Source organism: Artemia sp. Qi Xiang Cuo, chromosome 13 (assembly GCF_049724085.1).
Source record: "Artemia sp. Qi Xiang Cuo chromosome 13, ASM4972408v1, whole genome shotgun sequence".
NCBI lineage: Eukaryota > Metazoa > Arthropoda > Branchiopoda > Anostraca > Artemiidae > Artemia > Artemia sp. Qi Xiang Cuo.
Window position 1 is genome coordinate 44,067,011 of NC_142806.1, and position 26,091 is coordinate 44,093,101.

At 36.0% G+C, this 26,091-nt stretch overlaps 1 protein-coding gene across 1 annotated transcript in view; it reads right to left on the bottom strand.

Annotated features, from left to right (window-relative positions):
- Nucleotides 1-26,091, bottom strand: part of LOC148945322 (tachykinin-like peptides receptor 86C) — a 418,581-nt gene that overhangs the window by 287,569 nt on the left and 104,921 nt on the right. Inside the window, exon 3 of the mRNA XM_089099004.1 lies at nt 21,264-21,365. Coding sequence (XP_088955130.1) covers nt 21,264-21,365 — 102 coding nt within the window. The remainder of the gene's footprint in view (nt 1-21,263; nt 21,366-26,091) is intronic.

Consider the following 26,091-nt stretch of genomic DNA (forward strand, 5'->3'; position numbering starts at 1 on the left):
TCAGATAATCCTTTAACCCTATGCGCCTTTAACCTTAGTGAGTTTACGAAAAAAACATTGAAATATGTAAAAAAAAAATAGAATTTTGACCACAAAACAGGAATAAAAACAAAAAAAACTCCTACTTCCCTTAGAAAATATTCTAATCCTTTAGCCATGTGCACCTTTAACCTTAGCAAGTTTCCAAAAACATTTAAATATGTAAAAAAAAAAAGAATAGAATTTTGACTACAACACAGAATAAAAATAAAAACCTCCTGTTTCCCTTAAAAAATCACCTCATCCTTTAACCCTGTGTGCCTTTAACTTTAGCGAGTTTCCGAAAACATTGAAATATTTAAAAATATAGAATATTCGGAACAATGGGGAATTACTTGCTTTATCTATCCCCCTCCCCTTGCGCACCTTTATACAATATTTTTCCATGGAATCTTAAAAAGAGTTTTGAGACGATTTTAAAAATTTGATTTGGTGAATTTATGACGCGTTTTGGTCTTCAAAAAGGGGGGGGGGGCAGAGTATCTCGACTTTTTTGGGTTAAAACCAAGAATCAACTTGGCTGCCCCCTCAAATACTTCGCTGTGTGGTTGTTTCTGCCGTCCCAATTGCTTCTAGTAATTCTTATTAGCACTTTTCTAGTAGTTTGTAGAAATAGACCTGGTAATTACCACAGATATGCTACTAATAATATTTTTTGATAATCAGGCAATTTTCTCATGCTCTTTTCTCAAGCTCATAACTTTTGATTGACAACACTAGCATGGGAAGGGACAAAAACCCTTAGAATAGCTTTGGGGGGGGGGCCAAATAGTATAGGAAGGAACATACAGGTTATGCTAACAACAATATTGATTCTCAAAGGTAAAAGTTTGAATCAGACACTTTTAGGATATCGAGTGTCCTTACTAAATTGATCATACGACCTTAATTATTTCATCAGATACGCCAGCACTTTAAAGTGAAATTTGATTCACATATGCTTGGGGTATTAAGCATTTGAATTGCAGAATAATGATCAGAAGAGGCTTAATTTCCAAGATATAACGTATAAATAAGAGATTACATCTTGATATTATTTGACAATTTACTAAATGTTAAGGTTTTCTTTAGTTTCAAAATGTTTTTTTTTGTCATCAAGTCGAACAATAAAGCAAAAACGAAAACAACTAAAAAAAAAATGTTTTTTATCATGAACCCTTTAATCACTAATTAGAATCATTCACACTTCTATTATTCAAAGCAATAATTAATATCGTTCATAGTGTCCAATTTGCAAATCTCATTACCCCTTTTTAAATGTCAATCAAATAATTCTGACTATAGTGTCCAATTTTTAATAACAAAAAATAAATAAGCAAAAACACTCCTATTATTCAAAACATTAATTAATATCGTTCATAGTGTCCAATTTGCGAATCTCTTTTTGTAAAAATGTCAAATACTCACTCTCTTTGTAAAACTAAACCAGACTATACCCACCAAAGCAGACTATACCCACCAAACCAGATTATAACCACCAAACAAGTCTTGCTATAGCAGGAAGGAACGTAAAGGTCCCAAATCCATAGGTACATGCTCTGGGAAGCTACCATGGAATGTAAAGGCCCAGAAACTTATAGTTGACCCAGAAACTTGTCTGCTTGGCCCAGAAACATGTCTGTCTGGCCCGGAAACTTGTCTGATAGGTTTTGTATAATTCCTAGGGGCCTAGGCAAATCCAGAAGGCGCATACTACTATCTTCTAGGACTATTGTTTTGATACGAACACCCTTGGAAAAAAAATAATCAAACACGCATCCGTGATCTTTCTTCTCCCAAAAAATGCAATATTCCACAGTCTTGTAGATAGAAGCTTGAACCATCTACAGTAGGGTTGTTTGATACGCCAAATCTGATGGTGTGATTTTTTACGAATATTCCTTGATTTTTAAGGGATGTTTCTCATTTTTTATAAATTAGGCAATTTTTTCAGTCTGGTAACATTTGACGGGTAACCCTTCACTTGATGAAGCTTATATATTTGCAATGAGCTTTGTAAGCTGATTTAGTTGATGAATCTGTTTATATCAAATTCCGATTTTTAAAATTGCGGTTACTATTCAGCTGAATCACTCCTTACTTACAGTTGGTTACCACAAACTGTTTGATATTGCAGATATACCTTTTTGACAACCTGGATATACATGGGCTATTGATTTAGTTTAATACCGGCTTAACATTTCCTGGAAGTTTTAACTTACCTATGTTAGTTCCTATGATATTTTAGGTAGGTCTTTTTGACAACCTGGATGCATATAATGTTTTCTGATTTAGCCAATAATCATTCTTAACATTCCCTGAAAGTTTCAAATCCATACCCTTGGTAGTTTGGAACATATTGCAGGTTTTCCCTTTTGACAACCTGGATGCACGTACTTTGATTTAGTTCAAAATCCCCCTAAACACAGCCTGTTAGTTTGAACTCAATACTCTTAGCCGTTGCAGAGGCGTTTTAAATACGCCCTTTGGAAAACCTAAATGCAAAGAGTGCCTTTTTATTTAGTTCAACATCGCTCTCAACATTACCCAAAAGTGTCAACTTAGTGCCCCTAGCCGTTCCTGAAATATGTGAGATATTAAGATTTGTCGTTTTGACAACCTGGATGCACATAGTTTTTCTTGACTTGGTTATCCCCACAAAATCATCTGAAAATTACCACTTAATTTATTAGCCATTCCTGATATTTTTCACATCCGCCATTTTGACAACCTTGATGCATATACTGCCTTTTGATTTGTTTTGATTTTTCTTTAACATTTGCTGAAAATTTCAACTTAATAAGCTAAGGTGTTCATGCAGTTGCGCTGTTTTGACAACCTGGATGCACATAGTGACTTTTGATTTAGTGCTTCCTATCATTTACTTTCAATTTTTGGTTTACGAACAAATGTGTCACCATGTTTCAGAATACTGGTTTAAACTGGTGGTTTCATTTAGATATTTTGATTGTTTTAAAACCACTTACTATTTGGTGGCTTTATTGTAGTTGGGGCTCGATTCGGGCCAAAATTATTGTTTTGTGACACAAAATATCACAAATTAAAATGTTACACTGGCATGGTAGATTATGGACATTCAATAAACAGTGACATTAGAAATCTTAATTCTCATACATTTTGTTTCTAGCTTATAAGTCTCATCAAAAACTGCTATATATATACAGCTACCACTACTCCTACTGCAACTGCTGATACTACTACTAAGGCTAAGAGTATTTAAGAGAAAATATTAGTAGTGATGCCTCAATTTGTTCAACAAGGTTCATTACCACTGTCTTTTATTCTTCACCGTTAATCACGAGATAATTTAATGGCGATTCCCTCAGGGCAAGACGCAAGTGCTATTACGCGTACCTGGGTGTTACGTAAAGCTATAGGGATTTGGTTGTTACGTAATAGAGATTTTTTGTTTACTTCCTAAAATGTTTTCTATGAGATTTCCTTGGTTTTTACGTGATAGGACTTGTTAGAGCTCAGGGCCAGCCGGTCAAGAGGGGAACCCCATTTTTTAACTGAGTATGACGCAGTTTTACGTGACATGTTAGAGATGAGGGCCCGTGGAGAACCCCCCAGTTGTAACTGAGGACAGCGCACACGTGAATGATATGCAATACTTTAACAGATGTTTTTTTCTTCAGGATTTCATTTTTTTTTTCAAGGTGTTTTCTTTCCTTCACGGCATTTTTCTTCGAGATTTCATTTTCTTCAATGTTTTCTTCTTCAATTCAATTTCTTCAAGATTTTTTCCTCAGGGAATCTTTATAACCTAAAGGTTTTTCTCCTCTCTAGGAATCAAATACACGACGAGAGATTTCCCCAATGGAACTGTGGTATAGACATCTGGACCGGCAATCTATTCCTAATGTTATAATTCGGGAAAAATATTCTACGTTACTAGCTATTGATTATCTTTCCATTCATTTCCACTTAAGAGCACGCAAGCATCCCAATGCTATTGACTATTGATGTATTAAGCGCAAATGTTTATTAGGCAATGGTTAAGTAGAGGGTATTATTGTCATACATCTGATGTCCTTTCAAATGACATTTTTGTCCTTTTAAATGACATCCTACGTCCCTTTAATTGACATTTAAAAGGACCTAGAATTAAAAAAATTCTTGACTGGGCCATCCCCTATCATTCCTAATGCATTATCAGATGCTTTCCTGATGAAAATTATGCTTTAAATCCATTTCTTCGGGCTTTGACTGTATTAGCACCCCTCATAATACACGATGCAAATTCAAACAGCCGTGGCAATATGTTGCTTACCCCGTGGCCTCCCTGTGACACGTATTATCATTCCTAAGAAATTTTTCAGATGTTTTTTTTCTAGAAAATATGCTTTAAATCCCTTGCATTGTGTTTTTCGCAAGCCAACCCCTCGTGATATATCATGTCAATTAACGTAAATGATTTCTTAGACCACACTGCTTTTCCATTTACGAAAAATTAAGCAAGACAAAACAGTCTTTAATTTTATTAAAGCAGCGAAACAAAAATAAATAAAAACCAACACTTTAATTTAAAAATATTCCCAATATTTTGGCCCAAGGTCCGGTAGCTTTTCTCAACGGAAAACAACAACAACGAAAAAACGAAAAAAATAAAAAAAATTTTAAAAAATAAAACACAAAAAATACGAAAACTAAAAACAAGAAGAAGAAAAAGAGAAAAATATAAATAAATGATTATACACTGATTGTAAGAGGTGAGTGACACATGGCTACACTATAGACCTACGGTTTTGTTTCTTGTGTTAAAATGAGAGTGCTGGCAGTTTGTTTAAAATGTGAGTTTGTTTCTTCCTTATTTATTTATATTTTTTTCATTTTTCTTCTTCGTGTGGGTCGTATTTTGTGTGTGCAATTATTTTTAAGAACATTTTTTTTCGTTTTTTCGTTATTTTTAATTCCCGTTGAGAAACGCTCGTGGATATGGTGCCGAAAGGCTCAGAATATTTTTTTATTAAAGTGTTTTTTTGTTTTTATTTATTTTTGTTTCACTACTTTATTGAATTTAAAACCCGTTTTTGCTTGCCTCTTTTTTATGTCAATTAACGCAACCATGGTAATATGTGGATGGCCCGTGTCATCCCTCTGATACATACCACTCCTAAGAAATCAATCCTCATAAAATTTTTTAAATATTTTCTTGATAAAAATTATGATTGAAATCCATTGCGTTGGGCTTTTCGCGAGCCAACCTAAAAAGATCCCCCCATGGCAAATCAGGCCCCCAGGGTACTTGGCACCATCCCCTTCCCCTAAAAATGCTTCAGGCATTTTTCAAATTTTCCAGCAAAAATATCGGTTCACACAGGAATTAATCGTTTAAACTTAGAGGAAAATTTCCAATAGTGTTTTTTTTAATGACTCATGGCAGTTGACCACAGCAAGGCCCGATGATACCTCTGGCGTGCACTATCACGCCTAAGAAATCAACCTTTAGACAATGCCAGGATTTTGTATGCAGCTGCCTCCGTGGTTATCTATGGCTGGTCATTGACAATAGCTATTTAATTGTGAGTTTTGAATAGTATCGTTTTTACATTAGGAGGTTAAACACTCACATCTTTATTTTTAAAAATGAAGATGAAAATTTCAAGAAAGTGTGTTCATGATAAAGTTATCGTAGTACTAAATGCTGAAAAAGAGAAATATTTGAACTAAGAAACAAGCCTTGATGGGGTTGTTATTGGAATTGTATGCGTGCATTGTCATGACAGTAAGGTGTTAAACTCCTTTGGAATACCAAAAACATTCAACGCTACTGAGGGTGGATATGAGAGAGTAACATTTCCAAAGATGGCAGTGCTAAAAGAGAATGCGAACCTAAAACTTTTAGTTGATGACGAAAGCCAATGTTTTGCTACTGCTGCTGGTATCATGTTACCCGTTGATAGATCCTATCACCATCTTTCTTGTATTAGCATTCAAAAGAAGACAAGAAGAAGACAAGCCTACTACAACACCAACGGCATAATGGTTCTTATCCAGGTGCCGAACCTGCAATCTATGTAAAAATAATGCCGTAGTAGACGGTGAAATCGCAAGTAAAATAAAAAGGCATTGACAGACAATATAACCAAGGAATATAAAGATGAATTGATGAAAAACGAAGAATAGGCCAACTTTGCTAATACCATCGATCGTTAACCAATAGATAAACTCATTTAGAACAATAATATTAATGATGAAATGTATGGCAAGGTTGTTAAAAGTTATTTATGATCCCAAAATGAAATATGTGACATCTCAAGAGAAAACAAGCTGACGTATTTTATGAGATGGATTAAAAGCACTCATTCGTTTTTATGATGATATTCTAAATCCCATTATTTCAATAAAGATATTTTTTATGCGTTACTTTGTTTTGTTTCTATTGTTTTTGGGGTACTCTAGCAACTACACCGCTTAAGATGTTTATTCAAAAGTCGAGACACAAGAAAAGGAATTTTCAGATGCAAAGTTACCACTACCAGGCTCATAAAGGGATAACTAGAGTCTAAGATAGGTGAACAGGATTTTTACCGAAGTCTGAGAGAGATGACCGGGACTTTTTTCCAAAGTCAAAACACAGAGACAAGCAAACAAACAGTCACACCCACAAGCACAAAACATGAGAGGAAGAGATAAAACAACACAAAAACCTACATGCACAAAGATACAGGGAAACAGACACTGAGACAAACAGGCACATAGAGAGAGACAGAGAGAGAAAAAAGCACACACATGGAAACTCAAAGTCAGGCACATAGGCACACAGAGACAGGCGAACAGACGCTCAGACATACAGGCACAGAGTGAAAAAAAGACATACAAACACGCACAGTCAGACACACAGGCACACAGAGACAGGCAAACGGACGGTCAGACTCACGGGCAAAGAGTGAGAGAAATACAAACACACACAAGCACAGAGAGATAAGCGAACAGACGCTGAGACTAATTAGCAGAGAGACAAAAACAAACAGATACACACATACAAAGTCAGATACACAGGCGCAAAGAGACAGGCAACGCTCAGACACACATGCAAAGAGAGAGACAAAAACATTTACAGGCACACAAAGTCAGACACACAAGCACAGAGAGATAAGCTAACAGAAACTGAGACTCATAAGTAAAGAGAGAGAGAGAGAGAGAGAGAAAGACAGAGAGAGAGACAGAGAGAGACAGAGAGAGAGAGAGAGAGAGAGAGAGAGAGAGGGAGAGAGAGAGAGAGAGAGAGAGAGAGAGAGAGAGAGAGAGAGAGAAACACACAGACACACAGGCACAAAAATTCAGACACACAGGCATGCAAAAAAGGCAGAGACAGGAAAACAGACACTCAGACACAGTGGCACAGAGAGACAGAAACATTTTTCATTTATTCATTTTTTGTATTTTGACGTTGGTGTTGTAGTAGGCTTGGATTCTTTTGAATGCTAATACCAAAAAGATAGTGATAGGATCTATCAACAGTTAACATGTTACCAGCAGCAGTAACAAGAAGTTTGCCTTCGTCATCAACTAAAAGTCTTAGGCTCCATTCTTTTGTAGCACTGTCATCTTTGGAAATGGTACTCTCTCATATCCACCATCAGTAGTGTTGAATGTTTTTGGTGTTCTAACAGAGTTTAACACCTTACTGTCATGGCAATGCACGCATATATTTCTAACAACATCACCATTAATGATTGTTTCATAGTTCAATATTCCTCTTTGTCAGTATTCAGTGCTACGATAACTTTATTGTCTCTCTGTACATGTCTTTCAGACTGTCTGCGCGTGTCTGTGTGTGTATGTGTGTGTGTTAGTCTCTCTCTGTACCTGTGTGTCCGAGCGTATGTTTGCCTGTCTCTGTGTCTGTTCGCATGCCTGTATGTCTGACTTTGTGAGTTTGTGTGTGTTTTTGACTCTCTCTATCTCTGTGCCTGTGTGTCCGAGCGTCTGTTTGCCTGTTTCTGTGTGCCTGTGTGTCAGACTTTGTGCGCCTGTGTGTTGGTTGTGTATTTGTCTTTTTCTATGCCTTTGTGTCTGGGCGTCTATTTGCCTGTCTCTTTATTCCTGCGTGTCTGACTTTGTATCTTTGGGCGCATGTTTTTGTCTCTCTCATTGCCTGTGTTTCAGATAGTCTGTTGACAAGTCTTTGCGTCTGTTTGCTTGTCTTTGTGTCTGCTTGTGTGTCTCACTTTGTGTGTGTGTTTTTCTTTCTCTTTACCTGTGTGTCTGAGCGTCAGTTTTCCTGTCTCTGCGTTTGTTTGCATGCCTGTGTGTCTGAGTTTGTGCGTGTGTTTTATCTCTTTTTGCACCTGTGTCTCTGATCGTTTGTTTGCCTGTCTCTGTGTGCCTTTGTGTCTGACTTTGTGTACTTTTGTGTGTGTTTTTGTCTCTCTCTGTGCTTTTGTGTTAAAGCGTTTTTTGCCTGTCTCTGTGTCTGTTTGCATGCCTGTGTGTCTGACTCCGTGTTCTTGTGTGTGTGTTTTGTCTCTCTCTGTGCCTGTATGGTTAAGCGTCTGTTTGCGTGTCTCTGTGTCTGGCTGCATGCCTGTGTGTTTTTGTCTCTGTGTCTGTTTTTTGTTTGATCTGGGTCCGAATATATTTGTGTGTGTGTGTTTGTTTTTGTCTCTGTAAAAAATATCTTATCCAGGTATGAACCTGCAATCTATGTAAAAATGATAACATAATAGATGGTGAAATCGCAAATAAAATTGAAAATGTATTGACAGACAATATAACCAAGGAATATAAAGATGAATTGACGAAAATCGAAACACTTGCCAAATTAGGCACTGGCAAACATTAAGCACTGGCCAACGTTACTAGTACCATCGATAGCTAACCAATAAATAAACTCATTTAAAAAATAATATCAATGATGAAATGCATAAAGAGGCTGTTAAAAGTTATTTATGATCCCAAAATGGAATATATGACATCTCAAGAGAAAACAAGCTGACGTATTTTATGAGATGGATTCAAAGCATTCATTCTTTTTATGATGATATTCTACATCCCATTATTTCAATAAAGATATTTTACTTCATTACTTTGTTATGTTTCCATTGTTTTCAGGGTACTCTAGCAGCTCCATTGTTTAGAACGTTTATTCAAAATTAAGAAACACAAGAATAAAAATTTTTAGATATGAAGTTACTACCACCAGGCCCATAAAGGGATAACCAGAGTCTGAGATAGGTAGGATTTTTACCGAGGTCTGAGAGAGATGAGCAAGATTCTTTTTTCCAAAGTCAACACAGAGAGACAAGCAAACAAACGGTCACCCCCAAGGGCACAAAAGAAGAGAGAGAGATAAAACAACAAAGAAACACAGGCACAAAGAGACAGGCAAACAAACATTGAGACATACAGGCACATAGAGAGAGAGAATAAGAGAGAGAGAGAGAGAGAGAGAGAGAGAGAGAGAGATAGAAAAAGAGAGATATAGATAGAGAGATATCAGTAGAGAGAGAAATAGTGAAAAAGATATATATACAGATATATATAGATATACAGAGAGAGAGATAGAGAGATAGAGAGAAAAAGAGATAGAGAGAGAGATAGAGAGAAAAAAAGAGAGAGCGAGACAGAAACCTAAAAACAAAGGCACACGAAGTCAGACACACAGTTATACAAACAGACGTAGAGGCAGGTAAACAGACGCTTTGACACAAAAGCACAGAGAGAGACAAAAGTGCACACAAAAGTATATAAAGTCGGACACAAAGGCACAGAGGGACAGGCAAACACAAACTCTGGCACACAGGCAAAGAAAAAGACAAACATACACACACAAACTCAGACACACAGGTATGCAAACAGACGCAGAGACATCCAAACTGGAGTTCAGACACACAGACACAGAGAGAGAAAAATACACACACACACAAAGTCAGACAAACAGGCACACACAGAGACAAGCAAACAGACGCAAAGAATGGCAAACAGACTATCCGACAAACAGGCAATGAGAGACAAAAAAACATGTACAAACACACAAAGTCAGACATACTGGTATGCAAGCAGACAGAGAGACGGGCAAACATACTCTCAGACACACTGGTACAGAGAAAGACAAGCACACACACACACACGCACAAAGTCAGAAAAACAGGTACAGAGAAACAGGCAAAATACACTCAGACACACAGAGAGATATAAAGACACACACAAAGTCAGACAAACAGGCATGCAAACAGACGCAGAGACAGGTAAACAGACGCTCAGACAAACAGGCAAGGTGAGAGACAATAACAAACACAAACACACAGAGTCAGACACACGAACACACAAAGAAAGACATAAAGGCATGCAAAGAGACGCAGAGAAATGTATACAGACACAGAGAGAGAGACAAAAACACACCCGCAAACACACAGAGTCAGACACATGAACGCACAAAGACAGACAAAGAGACATAAACATACACAAACACACCGAGTCAGACACAAAGGCACAGAAAGAGAGACAAAAAACACACACACACAGAGTTTGACACACGCAGAGAGAGAGAGAGAGAGAGAGAGAGAGAGAGAGAGAGAGAGAGAGACAGAGAGAGAGAGAGAGAGAGAGAGAGAGAGAGAGAGAGAGAGAGAGAGAGAGAGAGAGAGAGAGAGAGAGAGAGAGAGAGTGATAGAGAGAGAGAGAGAGAGAGAATAATAGAGATAGAGAGAGAGAGAGTAAACACACAAACACAGAGAGAAATAAACATACACACACACACACTCAAACACACAGAGTCAGACACAAAAACACACAAAGACAGACATAGAGACAAAAACAAACACAAACACACACACACACAAATATATTCAGACCACGATCAAACAAAAAACAGACACAGAGACAAAAAACACACGAGTATGCATCCAGACACCGAGACATGCAAACAGACGCTTAAATACACAGGCACAGAGAGAGACAAAACACACACACAAGCACACAAAGTCAGACACCCAGGCACGCAGTGACAGGCAAACAGATACTAAGATACACAGGCACAGACAGAGACAAAAAACACACAAGCACAAAAAGTCAGACACACAAGCGCACAGAGACAAGCAAACAAACGCTGCGACGCACAGGCACAGAGAGAGAGAGAGAAAGAAACAACACACACAGGCACACAAAGTCAGACACACAGGTGTGCAAACAAACGTAGAGACAGGTAAACAGACGTTCAGACACAAAAACACAGAGAGAGACAGAAACACACGCATACATAAGCAGACGAAGTCAGGCAAAGAGGCATGCAAACAGACTCAGAGACAGGCAAACAGACGCTCAGAGACACAGGCACAGAGATATACAAAAATGTAAACAGAAGCATACAAAGTCAGTACACAGACACACAGAGAGACACGCAAACATACACTGAGATACACAAGATCAGAAGGAGACAAAAACACACACACACACACACTTAGACACATAGGCTTGCATACAGACGCAGAGACAGGAAAATAGACGCTCAAACACATGGGCACAGAGAGAGACGAAATAAAACACACACAAAGTCAGATACACAGGCGCACACAGAGACAAGCAAACAGACGCTCAGCCACACAAGCACAGAGAGAGACAAAAACACACACACAAACACACAAAGTCAGACCCACATGCACACAGAAACAGGCAAACAGACCTGAAACGCACAGGCACAGAGAGAGACAGAAACACACACAAGCACACAAAGTTAGACACACAGGCATGCAAAGAGACGCAGAGACAGGTAAGTCCAAAAAGACACAACGTGAATGCTATTACTTATGATACTGCTAATAATCCTAATACTATCACTGAAACTACTCTCAATACTCCCACTGTTACTTCTGCTACCTTGACTACTACTATTGCCAATGCTAAGGGTACTAGTAAAACTTTCAAGGTTTTGTAAGGACACTGTTGAACTAAATCAAAATACAGTATTTATATGTGGGTTATCAAACGGGTGTATTAGCAATATCCCAGCTACGCCTTAGAGCATTAAGATGAAACTTCTAGGGTTACGGATATTACTACCACTGCTGCTACTACTCCTACTACTACTCCTGCTACTATTGAACTTAACCTAAATAGCTTAGATTCATCCCGGTTGTCAAAATAAACCAGATTGTCAAGATATCCAGGCACGTTTTCTGACGACTGGAATAGGGTATAAAGTAGAAACTTCCAGGGGAAGCTTATGATGTTGTACAACTAAATCGAAAGGCCCTCTGTGCATTGCGGTTGTCAGTAAGATATCTCTCTCCAGAGTGACTTATAGAAATAAAAAACGAACAGAAATCAATAAAAAAAAATTACAAAAGGAGTTTTCCAAAAAAATCAAAGAGGTATATTAAGCCAAAAATGAACAGAATTAATGTCAAATTATTTTTCAAGCGTAAAAACTACTATAAATTACCATCAATAAGTAAACTAACCCAAAACGAACAAGAATTACAATAAATGACCGAGTCAAACTCATAACGAGTAGTAACTAAGAGGAGCAGGGCTGACGCCCCCCCCCCCCCCCGGTGCCTTGTAAAGACCAAAACATATTTTGTATTTTGCTGAAAAACATACCTTTCAAATTTTTCCTCTGTTTTTTAACTTTAATAAACCCAAAATTTTCAAGACTTTCAGAAATAAATAACAGTTTTTAATAAAACTGTAAATTCATAATTTTTTACAGTAATTTTGGTTATGCCGTATTTTTTTTTTTAATATGACAAATGAAAAGCATAGCTAAGAGAAATAATGACTATTTTAAGCAAAGTGAAACATATTTTCGGAAGTGTTCTGGTTAACAGTTTTTGTAAATACTTCTTATTGACCTCAAGTCTGCCGTCAAAGATTATGGTTGTGGCAATAGCTGCATAATAGTAAAGAGCGAACCATAGTCTATATTATGCATAATTCTTTAAACATGGTTAAAAATCCCCCCCTACGCAGAAAATTCCTTCCTAAAATTCCTCTATAGAAAATTCTCCCGGAGAAAATCACCGGAGAAAAGCCCTAATAATCCACCATGGAAAATGCTCCCCACAGTTAAATTTTAAGCAGCGAAAGGGAAAATAAAATAAATTAGAAGAATGAAGAGAGAAGGATTATGGACAGTTTACCAATATTATAATGTACATGTAGAATACATCATGTAGTATCAGACAGTTCGCGGTAACGAACTGTGAATAAGAAGCAAATCAGGAAAATAGTAACCAAAACTCTATACAAAGGAATTTGGATAAAAATAAATAAATCAAAAAATTGATTTTTTATGCTGATTCCAAATATACAAAGTCCAATGGGTTTTATATTACACTTCAGACGCCATGAGCCTGAGAAAATATACATTTGTTTTCTTTTTGTTACAAGCTCTTATTAGCAAAAAATATGAAATTTTGCAATTTATCCCAGAAGAAACATCGCGGATGCGTGCTTTTGTTTATTTTTTATTGAAGTTGTTTTAATAGGAATATACCCCCAAATCAGTCAATAAAAATGAACAACCAGTCAGTTAAGTTCATTGCCCCCCCCCCTACTAGACATTTTGGCTAGTGGCAACTCCGGTCGGTAGCAGACTAAACCACGAGAAGCAAATCTTCGTACGTCTTAGTCCCTGCCTTTTATCTTGGTTACTTCCGTCATGGACTAACTACGGTTGCCACTAATTTCATATTTTCAGTTTATTTTCTCTAACTGTTATCTTATCCTACTATGGTAACTCAGGCCTCCATTTCACATAAAAAAAAGGAAATGAATGAAACTTGGAAATAAATATTACAAGAAATTCTTCACTAGACATTCTGTCTATATTTTAGAATATAGGTAGAATATTCCACAATTCCTTCCTTTTTTCATTCTTTCGATTCGTCATACTTTCTTTTTGGCTTCTCAACTTTGTATGTCGGGTTAATTTCCTGTGAGAAGGAGGAATTTTGCAAGGGAGAATTTTCCGAGGGGGATTTTTCAAGCGGGGAATTTTTTGGGGAGAATTTTCCGGTTTATTTCCGAGAGGGAATTTTTTTGGGGGTCAAGCACCGTTGATCATAAATGAGCAGTAAATGATGACCTTTTTAAGCAAAAAAAGAAATGGTACTAGAGCAAGTGAAGCTTCTTCCGATTTTGTGCCGCAAAACATCAATTTTTGCCTAAAAAGTTGTTGTCATTTTCAGATGTCGTATCACCTGACGTATCAGCCGCAAGCACTAAAGAAAGCGTGAATGAAGATGAATCGTTATGGCTACAAGACGCATTCCAAGAAATATTGGTGGTACCCTGGAGGTTTAATTTCCAAGTGAAATGATGCGGGGACCGAAAGCTTCGAAGAAGTAGTAAATGTTTTGACCAAAAGTTTCAGAGGAGTGTTTGACGCTGCCACAGCTCAAGGAAGTCAACAAAGAAACAAAGAGGTGACTAGAGCCAAGAAAAGTAGATCAAAACAACAAGTTTCAAAACAGTACCTCATCCAAATGGAATAAATTAAAGGTTTTGGGAAATTTTAAAAGATGGAGGTGATAACAACTGAGGAAAGATTCAATAAATTCATGAATTTCAACCCCTTCCAACTTTTGGCACTTTTCTATAGTGACCAAATCCAGGACCTCTTAGTCAAAGAAACTATACCATACGTAATGCAGAAAGGTGACTATGGATTTCAACTCAGTGTTGAGGACTTAGATTGCTTTCTTGCCAGTATGTTATTAACCGGTTGTCACAGTCGTCTAAGTGACAGGTTGTATTGGTCTAAGTTAAGCGACATGCTTGTCCCAGCGGTTAAGTAGGACAATCAGTTGACATTATTTCTTACAAATAAAAAACACTAGCACTTTATCATAAATTTAGGAGATTAAGCTTCATAAACATTATTAACATATCAGGTACTCATAATATACACGGTGTGGCAAAACCTTAGAAAATAAAATAATGGTTGGCAAGATCCCTTATACGAGAGTTTCATCGCAAATTTCAATTTTTTAGTCAGCAGGAGCTTTTGTATACTAAGCAAACTGTAGGTTTTCTTGCTGCTGATCACTTTTGAGCTGTAAGTCTCTCTCTTTCGCTCGCTAGGGTGCATCAAATTACAAACTCAATGGGACATTAACTTTTCCTCCTACTCTGTAGTTTTTGTCAGCTGTATTCAATAAAAAATCAAATCAATTGTGAAATGGACAATATTGCTCAAGACCTCTTAACAAGTTGACATTTCGTTAAAATCTTTTGTGCGTCATAGGTTTTTCCGCTACTAGATTGTGTTTCTCAGTCAGCTATTGGAGTTTTCTCAAATTGAAACTTAGAGCTACTTTTAGTATCTAAGTTGTTCTTTAATTTCGAGTTTTTACAGTTCAATTAAGAAGGTATTTCACTTCGGTATTATCGAGAGGCTGCATCTTTTTTTTTGTAATATCCTTTTACGAAGCAGTGGGTGTGCCAATACTAGATTTATGAATTCTAAAACTATTTTAGATGAGGTAATTTAAAGTTTGAGCAGAACCTTTTCACGAATTTTAACTTTCTGTTTCTTAAATTTTTTATTTTTTTATCTTTTACTTCAGTAAGTTTTGGTTTGGGTAAGTTTTGATAAATATCTAACAATCAGTGCATTCAATATATGAGTGACAGACTTCATAGGAAGTAAGTCTCTTATAAAAAGAGTCATGCGAGTTAATTTACGATATTTGTTCATTATACTGCCTAAAAGTACAAAAGCATTTCCACCATAATGCCAAAATTATCAAATATAAAGACTATCATAGGCAGTGCAATAGGACTGCCTACGTAAGGAGCGAAGTGGGCACAATGTATCATTATTTTTTTTCACCAATGCACTTCGTATAGAAGTTTGTAGCAGAAACTTCAGAAGGAGCTCATTCGGTTGGAAATTGAGAGTTGTTGTGCCGTTTTAAGAGTCAAAAATGATTAGAGGAAAACCAGCTCGACTCCCATGTTCCTTTATTTCCCAAAACGTCTGATAAAAATTACCCGATCCAAACCTGTGGACATACAGGTTAAGGAAGGGGTAAACTGGCAATGTCATAGAAACAACTTAAAGTAATAAGTTGAAACTTCCAGGGCTTGATAAGGGGGATAATCCACTGACCAAAGGAAAATATTCGCTTACTACCACAGTTACTAATACTACTACTACTGCTGATAGTACAACTACTAATCCTACTACTACTGCTAATGTTTCTAATACTACGACTGGGATTACTATTATAGCTAAGGCTAAGGTTATTAAGTTGAAAATATTGAGGATTATTGAGGAAGAAGTGGAATTGAATCAAAACACACTTTGAGCATTCAGGTTGTTACAAGGGTGTATCAGCAATATCTTAGGAACAGCTTGGATTATGAAATTGAAACTTATAGAGCTTATTGTGGGGGTTGTTGAACTAACCAGTGTACAAGGCAATATTTGACTGTTACTACTAATATTAATATCACTACTACTGCTGCTACTACTATTACTGTTACCACTACTGCTGCAACTGCTAGTATTACTGCTACTAAACCTAAATGTATGACAAAGAAAATTTCAGGAATGTTATATATATATATATATATATATATATATATATATATATATATATATATATATATATATATATATATATATATATATATATATATATATATATATATATATATATATATATATATATATATATATATATATATATATATATATATATATATATATATATATATATATATATATATGCATGCATGCATGCATGCATGCATGCATGCATATATATGTGTATATATATATATATATATATATATATATATATATATATATATATATATATATATATATATATATATATATATATATATATATATCAGGGTTGCCACCTGTCAGTAGGATTTTACTAGATCTAATAAAAAAACAAATACTAGTAAATTTAGAGGATCAAGTAAATTTCCTGAAATTTTGTAACAAATCATGATTTTTAGTAAGCAAAACTTTTGTTTTCTTTCATAGATTCAAGAGAAAAAAAAATTAGGGTCCATTCATTACAAAATCTGTTTTCGACGACGTTAGATATTATGGCTACTATTGCTCCCATTTTTGCGTCAACTCCAGCGCTTAAAGTTCTCTACTTCTCTTTTGAATTCTTCTTGATACTCGCTTTGAAAGGCAAACTGTTTAAAATCAGGACTGGAATACTGGCTTAATTTGGTTTCAGAAATGTTTTTCTAGATGCTCAAAACAGCCGCTACATTTGTTAGTTAGTTAAGTCATTGTATTTCTAATGTCTGGAGTTTAGACTGTCTTATAGCTTTAAGACAGTCCAAAACTTGTAGCATGCTATTCAAGAGAGTTAAAAATAGACCCCGGCGCCGCACAGATGAGGGAAGGCCAGTGACGGCAGGGCCAAAACATTGCGCCGCCACCATGCCACCGTTAAGAGGGCGGCGGCGCACCACCGGTAAGATGTCGGTGGCACACCGCCGGCGCGATCGATGTTGACCGCAAACATTAATGTTTTCATCAGTCTTTCTCAAATCACAGCTTAGATTTACAACAAATTCGAGTCTATTCATGAGTTCAAAAATTCACAAGTCGCTGGCTGGAAACTGGTCTTCTTCGTTATTCATCAAGAGAAGTAGAAATCTGGTAAAAACGAAATGGCTGTGGCGTTTCAGAACCCTTGGATAATACGAGTAGTTGAAGTATCTATTAGCTATGTATTCTTAACATAATTAATTTTCAAAATTAGTATTTTTTTTCATCGAGCATTACTGCATACAACACTTCAAATACCGTATCACAAAACTCTTGAGTTATCTGAGTAAAAACTTTGAACTTAGAAGTTAAATTTTTAATAAGGCCCCCTGCCTATATCCGTTTTGTCACCTTTAAAACAGTTTGAATGGGTGACTTTTATATTGACTGATTTTTTTTTTTTTTTGCTCTTTTGGATTCCTAAAAAGCCTTCTTGTATTAAAAACTGGTTTTTAATAACAACTTTAAAAAAATTCATTTTTAAGTTTTTTTTTGGCTTCTTTATAAAATATATGTTATGTAGGCTAAGGCTGAACTGCTGCTTTTTTTTATTGCTTTTGGCTGCTCTTTTGGATATTATTTCTTTTTTCTTTTGGGAAATCATTCCAAGTTATAAACTCATAAATAACTAATATCAGTCAAATTATAAACTGCATCTAAAAAGAGTAAATTTATTATACACGATGAGCACTTCACATGAGAACACTACACTTACAATGAAACGAAAAACACTTAATGCTTTATTCGGTATGAGGAAAAATGAAGTGCCAGCTATTTTCCTAGGTAAAAAAGGAAACTCATCCGTTTTAAATGCAATTAACTGAAATAATACACAGACTGAAGTAGCTCCAGGAAGATGTTGAGATTTTCTTCCTAGTTCGTCACTTTTAATCCAAGCAAAATGTTAGGACACTTAGTATCAGTTATTGAGTTCAAGCTTTGATTTCCAAATGCTCACAAAAAGTACCAGATTTAAGAAAGTCGCAACTGTGGTCAAAATACTCAAAGACTCCTCTTTGATCCCCACCCAGGCTCAAAGCTTCTGCTATGGTCATATCAATGGAAATCTCAAAAGAGTTTCTTTGCAAAATAGCTTTCAAGCGTAGTTAGGGTTATTTAGCCTTTTTTTGCTTTTCTTCAAAGCTTTGAAAAAAGTGTTCTAATGTTCCAAATGTTTCATTTGTTATATTTATGCATGTTTTTGGTCATCATTTGTGGGGTGATCGAATATTTTAAACCACTGTAGATACGAAAGAACGTTGCAACATCTAGCACCCTGAGGTCATAAGACTGTCAAATACTCCTCCTTGAACCTCCTAAATTGAAAGCTTTTATTAAAACCTGGCCTTTTAATTTAACTTGGACACTGGACCAAGGGCGCCATTGTCACTCGAGCGCAACGTTAGGTGGGGCTGTCGATATCGCTTTCGTCACACCAATTCGTTTTAGTGTTAATCTGCCTGGTACTTATGAATGAATGTTTTCAATGTAAACCCGTTTCATCAATAAGAAAAAAACGGGTTGGACGCATAAGTTCCTTTCCCTTTGGACGATAAAACTATACCAGTGCTATATCACGTAAAACTAACGAAAATCTTATTAATTTTTGTCAACTTTTTAATTTTTGGGCATCCCTGCTTTCAATAAAAAATCAAGGTACTATCACTTAAATATAATAACTCCCTATGCCCCCCCTCTGGATACCATCTTGATAGGATACCGTCTCCGCTTTCAATACAAAAATTAACTTATTGGGATCCCTGCTTTCAATAAAAAAAATCTTAATATTATCATTTAAATGTAATGCCTCCCTATCCCGCCCTCTGGATACCACCTTGATAGGATACCGTCTCAGCTTTACATTAGAAAAATAATTTACTCAATAATTAACTAGGTCACTATATGGTTCAAACAAACACACAAAATAACGTTAAACAGCTTAGTGTTCCTTGGAAAAAAAAACTTGAGGGTATGAGCAAAGGGGTACAAAGATAACAACAAAAATGTCGAAATTATTCAGATATACCTCAAATTATTGGAAAACTGAGCCATAGATTCGCCGTGGCATTCAATAAGATCCAAAGACTCTAATTGAAAGGGAGCACACACAAAAGCCAAACTAGGCCAGTAGCCTATGAGAAATTGCAAAGTACCCAAGACAATGAACAAGTCCCAATGGGGGGCCCTGGGTCTATCAATATATTTCAAAGGTTTCCCGTGGAAATGATATCATTTTCTTCTGTCTCCACGTTAAATAAAAAAAAATAATTATCTTTTTGTCATCCCTGCTTTCCATAAAAATGTGAGGTATTATCATTTAAAAATGATAGCCCCACATCCCCCCCCCTTTAGGCAATAATTTACAATTTATTTATGAAATATATTTTCAGGGTGACTTCCGTTTCAATCTTTAATTCCCAAACCTTGTACATAGCTTAGTCTATAGCTAAATTTTGTCTCAATAGAAGGTTCTTTTTAGGTGGGGGGGTAAAATGTTTCAGAAAGAAGATTGTATTTTCTACCAGGCGTTCAACAATTGAGTATTAAACATTAAGAAAATCTTATCTAAAAACAGCAAAAGGAAAAAAAAAATCGGCAAACTTACAATTCAGCTGTAGAAACAATCTGTCGGCTGTCAATTTCAAAATCCAACTGAAGGCTGAAGCTGTATAGTAGTGAATGCGTTCTATAATTCTATGAACTTGAAAATAAAATTCTTGACTATGAATGATGTAAGAAATAGCGATTGGGAAACTGCATTCGAAATGATTTAAACTCATTTCATAAAGACGATGCTTCTTTTGTCAGCTTATGAAGAACTGTGTATATTGCAATATTTGCAATTGCATATTGAATCTGTCGGGTTTTTATGCAAAGTAACAAAACAGACGAAAATTAACGAACAAGAGAGTAGTGAAGAATTATGGTATGCAAAGTAATATTTGGCAGCGAAAGTCACTGGTGATGAATCGATAGGGGTGGCACCGTGATTGCGTGATTTTCGGGGATTCGGGGAACCAAATTTTTTTTCGGGGTGACGCATAGATTTTTGTGGAAATACCCGATAATTCGAGAATAGTGCAAGCCTTGCTTGATTTCTAATCAGGAGAATCGAAATACTAAACCACACGAGAAGGAAAAGCTCCGACTTTGCGGTTAACGCAATAAAGAATTGCCGCAAAATTGATTTAAAGTCGACCGAACGCCACTGCCACTGCCGGCGAGGGCGCGCCTGCGGCGTGCTGGCGGTATTGCAACACTTCGACGGCAGTCGACCAGGCCTCTTGTCGGCGGCGTTTGGTTGATCCGCCGGCGCGGCACCGGGGTCTAGTTAAAATTCAGTCCCATTTACGACATTCTCTTTAACTTCATTCAGTTAATTATGAACAAAGTACAATCGTGCCAGTTTGCCAGGCCAGTTTGCATATATATATATATATATATATACATATATATATATATATATATATATATATATATATATATATATATATATATATATATATATATATATATATATATATATATATATATATATATATATATATATATATATATATATATATATATATATACATATGGTACCCTGTAGGTTAGATTTTAGGCTTTTAATTTTTTTTTCAATATTCTCTTGTTTCCACTGTGTTACCTTGATGCTTTAACAGCCTTTTCCATCTAACCTTATTTGTTAAGAAGAAAAACGAAAAATAAACAGCATAATTTTGAATGAGGTAGTTATTCTTACCTGTCTATTGACAAGGAAACCAATGAAAACACACTAGTAAGCACTGTTATATTTGCAATAAAATTATTCATCTTGCAGCAAAAAGGTCCAAGTGGCCAGTGACTGAAAAAAGGGAAAATAAATAAATGAGAAACATAAGTTTATCCAAGGATACCTTTAAAGTATTCTTTACTTATTTATTTAAAAATATAATACTACTGATACTGCTACTACTAGCAACTTCATGCAGTATCAAGCCAGCTGCGTTAGCTCCCCGTTCATTTCAATTTATTTAAAGCTTCCCTTGCTACACCATTCCAAGAAGACCTGATCTCTTTTCAATCCTTCGTTATAGCCTCTTCCCACGCCATTTTGAGATGGCTTACTTTCCGGTTGGCGCCTAGATTCTATGACCGAAAACGACAATCTTTGACAATCTGTCACGCTTAATGTGCAAAACTTGTCCTATCCATCTTAAATGTTCTGTCGTTATAGGCCAAGCAAGCGTGATAGAACCATGTGTTTCGTAAGGCTTTCTTTTCAAAATACGGTCAGTCAAATGGGTGTCCAAAACAATACGTAGACAATGCTTTAGAAAACATCTAATAAATCCTTCTCCGCATCTCGAAGCACCCATATTTCGGCACCATACTTAACAACTGCTATCACTGTCATCACAATATTCTAATCCCGCTTCACAAACCTATCGTCCTACTCTTCTAAACTTTTTTCAGCTGTGAAAAAATGCCCTAACCTTGGCTATTCTACATTTCACACCTTAACCGCATCCACTGTCTATACTATTGATACTACCCAGGTAAGTAAAAAAACTTGCCTCATCATTTTTCAGTTTACCCAACTTCATCCCTTTATCTTCAATTGTTCCTAGTCTAAGTGACTTGGTCCTTTTAACATTAATTTAAAAACCTTTTCTTGCAGCTAAAGATTTATTTTGCCAACATTTTCATCTAGGATACACAAATCATCAGCATAATCGAAGTCTAAGAAAGTTTTACCTTCCCATTCGACTTCATCCTCTCCAGTAGTCTTTTCCGTGTTCCTTAGGACAAAGACCAGCAAAAATATTCATGTAAATGGGGGTAGAAAAAATCTTACTAAATTCCTGATTCAACAGGAAAACCAGCTACTAGCCATATTTCTTATCTTAACAGCAACAATGTTGTATTAACAGGAAGGAAGAATTGAATTTCATATTAAAATTTCTTAGTTCAATCGAAATTACTGATTTGAAACCTCATGACTTAAAACTAAAAAGCAATGTGATGATTACGCTATTGCGTAATTAGAGAATAAAATATATACAAGCCTTTCGCGTGCTGAGTGCCAGGTCCCGGGCGAAGCCTGGGCTCCCGGTACTACTACATAAATTGACTTAGAAGTACTCACTGTTAAATTTTTCGTATAATTTAGATTATATTTTTGCAAATTCGGACGCTCTTATTCTATATCAGCAATATTTATTTACATCTGGTCTTTGTGTCATAATTTTACTGTTGTAAATGATATTCTTTAAGCGATAAAAGATGGTGCAACCCTGTATCTGCTTTGTTATTATAAATGCATGTGAAATTTTAGCCGAACCGCCCCTTCGGCACTGAGGATCTGGGCAATTTTAGTAGACAACAAGCCGTACATGAATAATAAAATCTATTTTTTTTTTTCACCAGCTACTGGGCTCGTAACCTGTTGTTAAAAAGGGTTCTGACTATGGCTGATGATTGAAACCAAAAAGTTAGAGTAGAGATATTATTTACAGATTTCATTGAAACAAAACTCAAAACTGCGGAAAGTATAGGTGATATGATAATAAGCAAACTTAAGGTTGGTGGGATCGACATTATAAACTGGAAGCTTATGTGTGCAATAGCGGATAAGAGATATCAATCCTAACGCCGACTTTGTTTCTTGCACAAACCATTCGCTAGACCTAGTTTGTGTGCTTGTAACTTCAGTCAAGATAAATTTTGTGGCTTTCTTTGGTTAACTAGAAAATTTCTGTTTTTTTTCTACGTTGACGTATTAAGGGTAAGTTTTTCTTGAACCTACAGGAACAATTTAAAAAAGATACAGGACGCATATTGGAGTATTAGAGGTGGCGCTGCAGATTATATTAGATACCGTTACAAAGAAACTTTTAGTGCACTTGAAAACTGAGTGACTTCTTGGGAGGTGATAAAGAGGGATAGATTGGGATGGAGGAGGAGCTTGCGTACTTGACACTTGACTATATTCCAAAGGTTTATGCAAAGAGCTTGAAATTTCTTTTGAACTCCCAAGACGAATTAGAAGGAAGAATATGTTTGCGACAGAAGTATAGATGTTCAGTTATCGTACGAAGAAGGCCTCAGACAAACGACTTGAGACAAACGATGGTTCCTTCAATAGACAGAGTAACGGCTGAAATTCGAGAAAGAATCCAATAGTTGCAGAATCTAGCGCAAAAAACATGTTTTATTAAGAACGACAGTAATGTCGGTTATAGCCTACCTTAACTAAGGTCAAGCCCCTAAAGGAATAAATAAAGTAGAATTTCAACTTGAGCAAATATGTTTATAAGCTTTTGTTGCTGCAACAGACCAAAGCTGTAAAAAAGAATTCATTGGGCCCGGCTCTTTAGGCTTATTAAATGTTATTATTTAATCCAAACTTAAGATAACATTTGCCTTCAGTAATACCTGTGGTGATAGAAGCTTGTCTAAGCTAAAATTAATCAAAAATCCTCTTAGATTGACTATGTCCACGTTAAGACTACAAGTTTAGCTATTTTGGCAACTGAACATGACAAGTATACCAAATGTTGATTTGCTATGAAATAATACAAAAAATATATTTTGGATCACAACAAAAATTTGAATCTGTTTTATTTTGCTTTTATTAATTTTCTTGGATAATAATTGAAATAGAGAGGTGACAACATTTCAAGTCGGACAAAGGCGGCAAAGCCCACTTGAAATCCCACCACTGCGGAAACCACTTGATAATTACGTCAGATCGAAGTAACAAGTACACCTTTGGAATCACCATTGCCGAATACCCCGAATAGAAAACCTACAGCCCCCCTTGAACAACAAGGAAAATACCATCTTTGCTTGGGTAGCACTTACGTGTTCTCTCTTTTTTCTTGTTGCTTTTTTTTTGTCGCTTGCGGAACACTCAAATATCATAGAAAACTGTTTGACAGCCCGTTTGGCAAAACCGCTTTAAAGAAAATGCAATCCGGCAAAGATGAACTGTAAAATACAGGCAGTTAGAGACGTCTTACAGCAACGTCAATTAGACAATTCGAAATTTAATTTACTTTACACAAGATAGCGTTTGTAACTCAGCTTCGCCAAAAAAGGTTAGTTTTGGCAAAACCGCTTTCAAGCGACGTAAACCAATGACTTATAGTAAACCAATGACTAGCAGGATCAATACAGGATACTAGGGTATATAGGTGTGCTATTATTGATGTTAAAAGTAAATATCATCATCTGATAGTAGGAGGGGTTAAATTAAAGCTCAAATTGCGGAAGGGTAACTACCTCCCGGGAAGTTATGATGGTGGTAGACTCCACGATGAGAATTTGAGAAAAACTTTCCATGATCAGTTGAATACTAAATTGAGGGTTTAAAATTTGACAATATGGAAGATGGTTGGAATAGTTTTAGAAAAATAATTTGTGAAGTTACTGAAGGTGTCGTAGGGAAGAAAGCTAGGACTGCGGCTAAGAGTATTAGTGAAAAAGCTTTATGTTTAGTTATTTAAAAAAACTTTTTCCACAAAATAAGTTTTTCAAAAAAAAGTATAGAACTCCATTAAACCAAAAATGAGCCAAAATAAAATCAAATAATCTACCCAAGCGTGAAACTACCACAAATCAGCTTCGATAAATAAATGAAACCCAAAACGAACAGAAATTACAACAAATAACCAAATCAAACTCAAAACGAGCAGAAATTAACATGAGTTGGGCTTAAAACCCCTTTGCCTTCCTAAGGCCAGAACAAATTGCACTTTAGCAAAAAAATATAAATGTTTTTACTTTTATAACTTTTATAAATCAAATAATATTAACATTTTCATTAAAAAATATCAGAATATGTATATTAAACTGACAATGCACAGTCCATTTGTATTTTTCAGTAAAGTGCAAATTATGTTCTGGCCTTGGGAAGGCATAAGGGTTTGGAGCCCAACTCACGTTAATTTCTGCTCGTTTTGAGTTTCCCTTTTAAGGTTTCTACGACAACTCCTTCGATACGAAGTGCCCGGGTACGGAGGAAAAAAATAATAAAACTTTGTGATCACATCGTTCTTTACTTAGGTAGTATTATCACGCTGCCTATGATAGAAAGAATAAAGGACTTGTGGAAGAATTATCTGAGTGATACATCATATGAAAACGGGTTTTGAGCCCAACTCAGGCTAATTTCTGCTCGTTTTGAGTTTCCCTTTTAAAGTTTCTACGACAACTCCTTCGATACGAAGTGCCCGGATATGGAGGAAAAAAAAATTTTTTTTGCTCACATCGTTCTTTAATTAGGCAGTGCTATCACGCTGCCTATGATGGAAAGGAGAAAGAACAGTAGAGGTGACCCTATAACTCCCACGAGTACACCATATATGGGCATAGAACCACGTGGTTTATGGTTTTTGTCAGTGAGAATTTGAAAAACAGGAATTTTGTCACATTTTTGTATGTTTTTATTGTTTTTGTCAGTGAGAATTTGAAAAACAGGAATTTTGTCACATTTATTTGATGTTTTATGGTTTTTGTCAGTGAGAATTTGAAAAACAGGAATTTTGTCACATTTATGGATGGTTTTATGGATGGTTTTGTGTGTT